Source organism: Pipistrellus hanaki, assembly GCF_964339955.1.
Source record: "Pipistrellus hanaki genome assembly, chromosome: 1".
NCBI classification, from domain to species: Eukaryota; Metazoa; Chordata; class Mammalia; order Chiroptera; family Vespertilionidae; genus Pipistrellus; species Pipistrellus hanaki.
In genome coordinates, this window is record NC_140503.1 from 204,153,351 (window position 1) to 204,165,421 (window position 12,071).

The 12,071-nt window shown below is 38.4% G+C and overlaps 1 protein-coding gene across 4 annotated transcripts in view; it reads right to left on the bottom strand.

The window, feature by feature from the left end:
- Nucleotides 1-1,968: 1,968 nt before the first annotated feature.
- Nucleotides 1,969-12,071, bottom strand: part of C1QTNF7 (C1q and TNF related 7) — a 92,286-nt gene continuing 82,183 nt past the window's right edge. For all 4 annotated transcript variants that reach the window (XM_084902455.1, XM_084902457.1, XM_084902454.1 and 1 more), the window contains exons 2-3: nt 9,002-9,247; nt 1,969-2,962 (exon numbers count right to left, since the gene is read on the bottom strand). In XM_084902455.1, the coding sequence (XP_084758581.1) occupies nt 2,331-2,962; nt 9,002-9,247 (878 nt within the window). In that variant the 3' untranslated portion in view covers nt 1,969-2,330. The remainder of the gene's footprint in view (nt 2,963-9,001; nt 9,248-12,071) is intronic.

Here is a 12,071-nt window from a genome sequence, read left to right on the forward strand (position 1 = left end):
TTATCTGAATTCAGAACCTAGAAAATCCATGAGACACAATGTTATCACCACAGTATAAAGTAGCTTCCCTATTTGTGAAAGCTAAGAAGGCAAATATTTGTCTTGGGAAACTATCAAGCTAACAGATTTAGAAGAGTGACCTACTGGCTGGTCTCAGTAACTTGCTTTTCTTTTTTGCCAGTATCCCTCCCAGGACTCCTTTCTCTCCAGATTTTTCACCCCTCCCTGATTGCAAATACCAATGGTGTTTTGAGGATGGAATGGGAAGAATGTCACATTGAATTCCTTGTTTTCTTTGCATACCTCCCATCTACTTAAATACATACACCTTAGCATGCATAATGTTTCTCCATGTTTTCTGGTTCCCATTGAGCCAGTCTGTTTGCCTTGGTGCTTTTCACCCTGAATTGTGACAGTATATTCATCACACACTAGCCTGTATGAAGGTAGGGACTTTGTCTCAACTTATTATTACATCTGACCCAGCATCATAGTGTCTGGTTTATATAGGCTTAGTTAAAGAGTTGTTGAAGAAGGGGAGGAAGAAGAAGAAGAAATCTAAAAATTATGAACAATAAAATGGCAATAAATACATATCTATCAATAATTGAATCTAAAAATCAAAATGAACAAACAAGAATTCTAATGAACAAAATAAAGTGATGAATAAAATAGAATCAGACACATGGAAACATGGAATAGACTGATGAATCTCAGAGGGAAGGGGTGAGGGGGTGTGGGAAGAGATTAATCAAAGTTCTTTTATTCATACTAGTGGCCCAGTGCATGAATTCATGCACATTGAAAGAAAATTAATTAGAAGAAATATTTTAATATCACAATTCGCCTTTCTTTATAATAGACGTGTCAACCAAATTCACAATCAACGATGATAGATGGAAACACATGTGTGTGATTGGCACCAGCGAGAGGTTTATATGTATCTTGCATGCTTGAGTCAATTTAGCCTTTTATAGATATAGAACCAGCTTGCTTCATGAGACCTGCTTTCTGATGTAGCTAAACTTTTCCCAGCCCAGTGAAGCACCCCAACTTCTCTCTCAGGTAATTGTCAGCAACACAGCAGTAAATATCTATCAAAGCAGATTATTATTATAGACCATGCAGGGAGAACAAAGGGTAAAATATTAACCAGTAACTGCAGCAGTGTTTGACTATACTAGTATTCTGCGCAGTGAGAAAACCTGAAGTCATTTTCAAGGTCCAACATTTTTTACTTCTTTTCAGTTGGTTCAAGTTTATAAACTTTATAAATCTCCATTTTTCTGGCTAATGAAAAGAAAATAGGATTCCACCGAGTCTTCTATCTATCTACTCCAGGATTTCTGTGAGGATGAAATGAGATGAGGCAAGGGAAAATGCTTCACAGACATTTGGTTACAGGGAAAAGTGTTTCCACCTGGCTAACGTGTTTCTGGGCTGAAGAAACTGCAAGAGGCATTTGCCCCTGGGAGAAGAAGCTGGGCATTGCTACGTGATGTCATTACTTGGATGGAGGGAAGGACACTTAGCAAATTAGCCTTTAAATAGATAGATATGCATTACCTATGGACACAGACAATAGGGTAGTGAAGGTCTGGGATGGGGTGAGAACTGGGTGGAGGGAGATATTGGGAGGGAAAGAGGGTAACATCTGTAATACTCTCAACAATAAAGATAAAAATAAGAGTTGTTGAGCAAATATATAGGGTGGAGCAAAAGTAGATTTAGAGTTGTATCTGCTTTCGAATATAATACTTAATAAATACATAATAATACAAGAATAAACTTTGTGTTTCACATACAAGCACGAAGGAAGAAATAATAAAAAAGAAAATTATGACTTCACTTTAAATTGCTTGACATTCCTCAGCATCACTTACCTTTGGTTTCTAACTATAGCATTTGGAGAATTATCAAAGACTTTGTCTGGGATGTTATGATCCTTTTAAATAACAAGCCAAAATGTGGTTTTATAAAGATTTAATGAGACATTATCATTGCCGTCTGGTTTGATCACTCAGGGAATTTAATAAAAAAAAAATTGTTAACATTGTCTTGGATTTGTTTAAATATTTATGAACACTGCTTTCAAGAGAATTCATATCTCTGGGGTTATTGTTTTATATCATTCATCTTGGTGTGGTTTCAATAGTTTGGTGGATCATCTTGTTTTAATAATAAATGTCTTTAGAGCTGTCTGTAAATACTCAGGAATCGAAGCAGGAGTCTTTGGCTCGCATTGCTGTGTGTCCCACCTTCCAGGGCCCCTCGATGAAATCGAAGTGTCTCCCACAAGGATTCTGGAACATGCTGGTCAGCAGTCCTGGTCACAGCTCGTCGTCTTCTGATATGGAATCTAGATAATCTGTGTCAACGTACAGGAGAAATCCGGAAAACAAGCTGTCCGCCCAACCCGGGTCTGAGAAGAGGCCGTTCTGGTCATTGAAGAAGATCTCCAGCCAGACTTCATCCTCCGGCTGCAGATAGATGACCGTGGACCCTGAAGCCACATCATGGTTCCCTGTGTTGGCGTCGAAGGTCTTTATCCGGTACTGCCCGTTGTGCACCAGCCCGATGGCCAGATGCTTATTTGCCAATGTGATATCGTAAGAAAAGTAGTAGATCCCTGGGAAAGCACAGATGAACTTCCCCGTGGCAGGGTTGTAGTGCTCTCCCTCATTGAAGAGGACCTTGTTAAATACGATCGGCAGCCTCTCTTCTGGGTAGCTGGTGGTGATGCCAACGGAAAAGGCAGACTTGAGCACGATGCTTCCACATCTACACACTCCAGGCAGCCCTGGGTCCCCTTGCTCTCCTCTGTCTCCCTTTGGCCCAGCAGGCCCAGCCAGACCGACTTCTCCTTTCTCTCCCTCTGGTCCCATGGGTCCTTTCTTCCCCGTTTCTCCTTGGTCCCCTTTCTCACCAGCAAGGCCCAGCGGTCCAGTCTTACCTCTCAAACCTTTAAAAAGAGATTAAGCTTTAATGAATGGTTCCTGTAAATACAGGGTGACAAAAAGCATGCCCACACAGTTCCAGCATACCTTATGTTTGTTTTTTTAGACAACTTTCAACTGTGTACTACTAAACAATGAATTATTTTTTTTTAATATCACTAAATCATTACAATGGAAATAGAAAAATTTCATCAGAATTTCAAGTAAATTTTTCTATGTAAGAAATCATTTAATTCTGAATAACTAAGAAAATTTAACTACCATTCTGGTGATAGATCACCTGTCTCTAAATTAATTACATTACACATACTCATTACTAAGAAGGGATTTAAGGAGTATGATGTTGATATTATTTCCCAGAGTGAGGTCATGGGGGCAGACAGAACTAGAGGCAGTTCTGTCTCATGCCCCATCCTACTATTAGTATTAATAATAAAAGATTTAATCAGGAAGAAAAGGAAAAAAAAAGAAAAAGAAAAATAACCCCAAATAAAATAAATAAGTGAAAAAGAATTAATCAAATGAGGTTAGCTCTCATTTATTGAACATTTGCTATAAATCAGGAACAGCATTTTATTTACATGTATTATCTATCTTCTTCAAGGTTTGCAAGTTTTAGGAGCTAGGCATTATTATTATTACTTCCATCATAGATGAAGAAATCGAGCCATGGAAAAGTTCATTTGCTCAAGGAGATGGAGCTAGTGAATGATGGAGCTATGACCTGAACTCATGCCTGCCTGACTTAGGAGCCTGAGCATTTCCGTGGCTAAAGTATGAATTTAAAGGACTCCTGGCACACAGTGAGGACTCATTATGGTGCAATAACCCAACAACAGTGACTGCCACACTGAGAAGTAAGTCTTTTATGGAGGAGAAGACTGAACACAAGAGAGATAAAGCAAGGCCAGGACTGGAATCCAAGTTACAGTCTACTGATGCTTTCCCTTTGGGGCTGGAATTAAGAATTCTAAGTTCTGTTTAGCTCTACTGCTAAGGGCTATATCATTTTAGGCAAGTCCCTTAATTTTTCTGGGTCTCCTTACCTAGAGCAAAGATATAGCAGCTGTGAAAAGATTTAAACAAATTGAAAATCACCATAGAGAACTATTTTCTGTCTGCCCCATGTTTTTGGTCTACAAATCAACCATTGGCTAAATGCAGAGAAATAGTGATCATGGCTTGAAAATGATAACCAACATCTAATTAATTTTGAAATAATATGTGCAATAGCAATTACTTAATGGCATAAAAAAGGTCATTCAATTTTATGGCCAAATCTATTCCATAAAAGGTGCCTGTGTAATGATACATTCTCAAAAATATCCGAATTATTTGGATATTTGTAATGTACTGTAGTCAGGGAAAATATATTATTGATATATTGTGTCATTTATTCTCAGGAACTTCTATTAAGCTGAGCTCTTTTTATCTCAATAGTGCTTTATATCATGTATTTCAATATATTACATATGCATTGGTGTATGAGTTTGATCATTTTTCAGTTATTTGGCAAATTTAGCAATAAAGTGTTCTGGATAATGTAAACTTGAAAAGAATTAAAGCTTTACTCTCAAAACATCAAATATTTGGTTTCTATAATTTTGTAAAGATACTCTTTGACAATTTGTGGTGTTCAAAAGATGCTAATAATGAATGCACTTTGTGTGTGTGTGTGTGTGTGTGTGACTGAGACCAGCATTATTACTGATCATAGAAGTGCTTTCTAGCTGTTGATGACATTTGGCTCTTTCTTTTCTTTTCTTTCTTTTTAAATTCTTACCCTAGGATATTTTGATTTTATTAACTTTAGAGAGGAAGGGAGAGGGAGAGGGAGAAGGAGAGGGAGAGGGAGTGGGAGATGGACAGACAAAGAGAGAGAGAGAGAGAGAGAGAGAGAGAGAGAGAGAGAGAGAGAGGAGAGAAACATCCATTTGTTGTCCCCATTTGCACCCCATCCGTGGATCAAACCTGAAACCTGGGCATGTGGCCAGACCAGGAATCAAACCTGTGACCTCTCAGTATGGATGCTACTCCAACTGAGCCACACTGGCTAGGGTGACATTTGTTTTTAAATTAAAATTCCAGTGACTCCAGCCAGAACACAATCTGGTATTTGTTTCTTAAATAAGGCTATAACAGTTTGACCTCTCAATGATTACTTATTTTTGATAGACGTATAAATATTATTTTGTTAATAAATTAACTTTGGAATCAAAGACAACAACTTCTAAGTTGTTATTTTATGTTCAATATAAGCTCAACTTTTGTTGTCTTCATCAGTGACTTTTGGTGCATTAATTAAAAAACACACATTTTGGCATCAGTAACGATTTGACCATTAACTTTCATTATGTACTCAATCCTTCTTCCTCTTTTGACTTTGAGCAAGTCAATTCTTGTCTGAGTTCCAAATGCTCCATTTGTACTATGAAGAAATTAGATCCAAATCCACTCGAAATCTGGTGGGAAAAGCAATAAACAGTGACCAAGCAGAGCAGGGATAAAACCCTAGTTCAGCCAGGAATTAGGTGAATTTGACAAAGGAGCTTCATTTTTCTGACTTTGGTTTCCCAGACCTTGAAATGAAGATGTTGGACTAGATTGTTTGAGGTCTCATCCTATTGAGAATTCTTTGAGATCAAACCATAATACTAAGATACAACTTTACAATGAAAAGGTTGTCATAATTTCAATGTTTGGATTTTCAGTAGTTGTTTACTATTCTCAACAGCTGGGAGTTAGAGAATCACATTACAGATTTGCCCCTGGGCTAAGAACCAATGAATGAAGAATAGAGAGAAGGGATAGATCATTCTCCCTATTGAGGAAGATATATGACTGTATAGAGAAGAGAATTATGGAGAAATTATTATCTATGCTTAAGTATTAAAACTTGGAGAGAAAGGATTTCTTTCCAATTCTCCATTATATGGGCTTACAAATATTTTTTTCAGTGCCATTTCTTTCATCCATCCATCCATCCATCCATCCATCCATCCATCCATCTATCCACCTCCCCACACATCCATAGATTTATGCATGCATGCATCCAACTGAATCATCTAATGATGATTGACCATCATTACATGCCAGGCACTGTACTAGGGACTAAGTGAGACCTTGACATTAATGACACCTGCTCCACCTTCAAGGTAGCTGTTATTACATATTATATTGTGATCTGCAGTATAGGTCTTAGCTAAAACCATGAATATCCAAAGCCATATAATAAATCAGAATTATCTATTTCACAGGGCGTGTCTATGTTATTTAAAGATATTTATGTGGATGTAATGTTAATAATATGAGACAACAGTAATTGCTATTGACCAGTGAAGGAGACAGATATTTCAGCAGAAAAATGTATAATTCAGTATAATGAGCTCTGTGCTTGTAATTTAGGATGGGGAAATTGGACCAAAACTATGCTCTATTCTGCATGCACTTGGTTGGGGTAAATGTTGTGGGGATGATCACCAAGGGCACATGAATGAGAAGGCCTGCGTGGTGTCACTAAGTGGGAAGAGGGAAGAGAAGCTTCCAGCTGTGCTGTGTCCTGTTCAGCCACATTGAAAACATGTCCCCAAAGCCCCAGGGTTCTGTTCCTGCTGTTTGTCAGTGAGGTGTGCTCCTCTTCATTGATCACAAAAGTGTTCTTACGTTTCCTGTCTTAGCTGTCATATATCCTTATGTGTGGACACGTGGATACTGGATTTAAATAATCTCAGGTTGGGAAAGTCATTTTATTTTTAAATCTCCATTTCCCCCATTTGTAACATTATTGTTTTTGCTGATTACAATAATTGCTAATAGGGTTATGGTGGACAGTAAGTATTAAAAGTAAAATTTCTTATACATAGGTAGAGTAAATTCTTAGTAAATAGTTATGATGATGATGATGACAACAATGTCATACAGGTTGGGGTAAAAGTAGGTTTACAGTTGTGAGTATGCAAAACATAATTTATTCTTGTGTTATTATATTTTAATTATTGCATTATTTTCTATACAAACAACTGTAAATCTACTTTTGCTCCACCCGGTATTGTGATTGTGATTTTCCATATTAGACTTCCAAACCCAAATGCTTACTTATTGAGTCAAGGACAGCATCTTATACAGGTTTGTGTTCTCTGTGTCTGGAACTATGTTTTCAATGAGGAGCAATTTTGCATCACCCACCAAAGGAGCGTTGGGAATGTCTGGAGACATTTTTGGTTATCACAATTGTAGGGGTAACCCTAGTATGCACTGGGAACCTGCTGGAAGTCATACAATGCACAGGATAGTCATCCACAGTAAATAATTATTCAGCCCCAAATGTCATGAGGGTGGAGGTTATGAAACTCTGGTCTAGAACAATTCTAGGAGGCAATAGGTGTGCATAAAGCTTGTAGAGTGAATAATGCATGAGTGGCTGGATGAACAAATGGATTGATGAATATGGGGGTGTAGCTGGCTGCATGCATGGTTAAAATTAGAGCAATCACGAGCATTTGATTTAATCTGAATGCATATCCATAAACATCTTTAAATAACACTAGAACTAGCTTGTAAGACAGATCACTCATTTCTAGTTAATTATGTAGCTTTGGAAATTCAGGAACTTAGCTATGACTCATATTTGCAGATCACAATGTCACATGTAATAGCAGCTAACATTTCCTGTGTGCTTACCACCTGGCACTTACTCTATTACATGTTTTGCAGGTTGTTAATCTTAACAATCACCTTTACTACCCCCTATTTACAAATTAGAACACTGAGGCTTAAAGAGGCTATTTGCCCAAAGATACTAAACAGTAACGGGAGGAGCCAAGATTTCAGCCTAAGTCTTTCTGACTCCAATGGATTTTTGTGTAATCACTACATTACTGCTTCCAGGCATAGCAAACTAAAAATGTTGTTAATAACTATGATCTTTGTGTTACTAAGGACATTCACGATCATGACCCAGTGAGTTGTATCATGCTGTTATATGAAAAGGTTTGAAATATAAGATTGAGGCTCCCAATTAACGGTTCTTTATCTGATGTTGCACTTTCACCTAAAGATTCTTTACCAAATATTGGACAATATTTATGCATTTGGTAGCTACTGATTTGCCAAATATTTCCTGCATGACAAATTTGGAAATGAATAATTAGCCAATAATTTGCATATATATATTATATTGTTTCATATAACAGCACTAAATGAGATGCAGTGACTAGAGAGAGACATACTTCTTAGATCTACTGACATTTTGTGCCCATCTTTTGTCCCAACTTTTGCACTCAGAAATGTGTTTTCAAAGATCGATTCCAAACCACTTCCTCTCTTTTGGTAAACACGGCCTCTCTAGAATTTTAATCCATTTTACTCTGAAGGGCTGACAAATCTGGCAAGCTTCCTGGGACAACTTATTTGTGGGGGAAAAAGTGAAAATTACTGAAAGACTAGGGGATATTGTGTTGCTGTAAAGAGCTGTAAGAAACCTACTTTTTCTCACTTTTACAGGACAGGTGGCAGAGTGATGAATCAGGAAATGCAGGCTACATGTTACTATTGTCATTTCATCTTTGGAAAAAAATCTCTGGGACCTCTTTATGTTCAGGATATTAGTGCAGAGCAGGAAGCAGCAGGCTTTTTGCTCCTAATTCTGCCTCTGCTTCACCTCCCCTCCTGTCCATCTGTCTGTCCATCCATTGCACCCTATTGCATGCAGGCCTTGCCTGCTAGATGTACCAGCCCCTGGTCATAGGCACCTGATGTTTGGATCCAGCTCTGCTCTTCCTTCGCTAGTAATTCATTTGATTGTGGCATTATCAGCATTCTCACCTATAAAATGTGATGACTTCCCCCTGAAAGAGTCGTTATTACAATAAAACAAGAATGCACATAGAGTCAAGAGCAGCGTCTGAAGCATAGTCAACAGGCAATAAGTTGTTATGAACAATGAAGGTGAAGTAGAGGAGGGATTTAGAGAAAGCAACAAAGAAAGGGAGTAGTTTTCAGGGAGGGTAAGGAGGGGGGCTTTTCAGAGCCTCATCATTCATTACCTGCAGTCCCCTTTTCGCCTTTCTCTCCTTTCCTGCCGTCTCTCCCATCTCGTCCTGGGAGGCCGATCCGACCGTGGGGTCCAGGGGGGCCACTTGCTCCCGGAGGACCTGGAGGTCCAGGTAAGCCAGGTATGCTACAGATATATCTTGGGGAGTAGCTTTCTCCTTTGAACTGATTACCTCGAGGTTGCCCACTTACACAAATGGCAAAACTTGTAACATAGAGCAAGACAAACATCTTTGGCTCTGCAAGAAAAACACACAGACATAAAGGCACCCTCTCAGGTGGGGCTTTGGGTGTAATGGAACATGAGAATGGGCATTTGCAATACGTCACTTCAGTGCTCAACTTTCCATGATTATAAAAACACATTGTTCATCCTCACAATTTTATTAAAAACTATCCACTCATTATTAATAGAGAATTCTCAGTGTACCACACAGGGATGGTGGAGATGAAGGATTGATTTCAAAATTTCAAAATAGCGCTAGCCTGCTTGGCTCAGTAGATAGAGCCTTGACTCAAGGACTGAAAGGTCCCATGTTTGATTCTGGTCAAGGAATGTACCTTGGGTCAGGGAATATGTGGGAGGCAACCAAATGATGTGTCTCTCTTGCATTGATGTTTCTCTCAGTCTCTCCCCCTTTCTTCCACTCTCTGAAAATCAATGGAAAAATATCCTCTGGTGAGGATTAACATGAAAATAAAATAAACTACCCTCCAAAAGGGAAGGGAAAATTTGTTTTAAAAATTAAAAAAATATATAAAAAATAAAAATTTCAAAATAAATCCCTTTGTTGCATATTTCCTGCAGGGATCAATGATAAACTTTGCTAAATAATGATTTCACTTTATTAAAGTAATACATTATTTTGAAAATTAAAGATGCAAATGAATAATATTATGAACCTTATTTTCACCACCCAAAGATAATTATTTACATTTTGATATTGATATCCTTCCAGTCTTTTTTTTTAAGCCATAAAGAAAAGTATATCATATCATTCCTGCATTTCTTCAACTTTTTCCACTTAATTTATCACAAGCATCTTCCCATGTGAAAAATTATTTATAACATTAAACAAATTGTTGGATTTGTGTCCATTACCCTTTATGTACAGAATTCCCCATTATAGACATTTGTTTCCATGTTTTTGCCAATGTAAACACCATGCTAGGATCCTTACATAGAATCTTGCATGTATTCCTAGTTGCTTTCTCAGAATTTCTGGGCCTTGTAAAGCAGGAGAAAGAAAGTGTTCTTTTCACACCACATTTTGCACTAAATAAACACATGTAATGCCAATTAGTGTTAATTTGAGTACTCTGCATGTCCAGAGGAGGGGGGGGGTCTCAAACTTTAATTTAAAATCTGCAGGATATGATGCCGTGGTCTCCCATTTAAGCTGTCAGCACAATTAAAGAAACAACTGAAGAGCTAAGAATGAAATCAAAGTTTTCTTGCCTAGTGCCACACACTCAGAGTGGAGCAAGCCATAGTCTGCAGCTATGATCAGATAGAACTTGGTTTTGCCCTCCCTAAGCCTGGCAACTGAGAATGATGGATCATTTATTATCATGACATTTGGCATATGGGCTGAAGGGTGGGTGGTGTAGGCTGGGGACACCTGATTTCCTAGGCTACATGGCCTTTAGCATCAGCAGTGTCTTCGATGGGAGAATATATGCATGTCCTTCCTCATAAATGAATAGTTTTTAGAGAGTTGGACCTCTACTTTAATAAGAAATCTGTACAATGCTTGATATAGATGCCTAGTATATACTTGCACAAAGGAAAACATAATACAATGTGAGAAAAGCAATCAGATAAAGTTCCTTAGTTTCTTTGATCGTGGCATCGGAAAATTAACCAGGCACACTATACCATTTTTATGGTACCCATGGGGAAATTGCAACATCTTGGAATCAGACCCAGAAATTTGCCAGAGCATAGGAATGACAAACCGAGAAAAACAGTGTGCACATGTGGTTTGGAACAGATCTAATTCCTAGAAATATTATTAGTGAAAAACTGAAGCAACGTGTCCAAACATAGGCTCTGGATCCTTCACCAAATCTCCATGTTACCAGTGGGCCCTCCCTCCCAGACTCAAGGAGAATATCTTTGCCATGTTCTGTCTGCTTGAGTGGTCACATGGCACAAACTCAAAATCACTGATCCTGTGACTAAACTGGGATTAAGGCATTTTCTGAAGAGCCTAGCAGATCTGGTAAAAATACAGCCTTTTCAAATGCCCCTCAGATGAAGGAAATGAAAAGGGCCTTCAAACCATACCTCCTGCCACAATTAAAACAAGATGCAATAATTACATTGCTAGTTCTTCTTCCTTCTAAAAAACTGATCAGAGGAAGCTTTTGGAAGGGATTTTAAAAGATGCTCACACAAGATAATCATAAAAAGGCTTTCAATCAGACATGGATGGGATTCTGTAGCTCAGGCCAGGAGCTGCTTCTAAGAGGGACTTGACATCATCTGGGGAGAAGTTGCTCTGGGAAAGGGCATCTCAGAAACTCGGATGAAGAGGCTGAAAACACAAGTCAGGGGACAGTCAGTGAAGACGTGTGTGGTGAAGGTGTAGGTTATGATGGATAGAGAAAGAAATTTTAGATGTACTTGAAAGAAAGGGTATTACTATTTCCAATAGCTAGTCCACAAGGGGCTCAAAGGAGGATTGAATTGAAACAATGGAAACAAATGCATTCATAGAACAAATGGTTTGCTTTCACCAACAAGTCACTGGAATATTTTCTGGACAGTAGTCTAAATGCTGGAAACACCCATAGTTTAGATGTTTTGAAAGGCACTCAAAATGATAGTCCATCAACAGTCCTCAACAGAATTGAGGAACAATGGCTTGTGATGCCTGATAGGTGATGGTGGCCTGGTTGTGAGTGGCCAGCTGAGTTTTGGGACTCAGTGCATCAGGATGATAAAGGGGTGTGGCTTCACCCTGTAATGGTTCTTTATTTCACTTAAAGGTCAAAAGCCTCATGGAAGATGATCTACAAGGCCCTCCTTGGCTGGACACCAAGTTTCCTTCTTCCTTG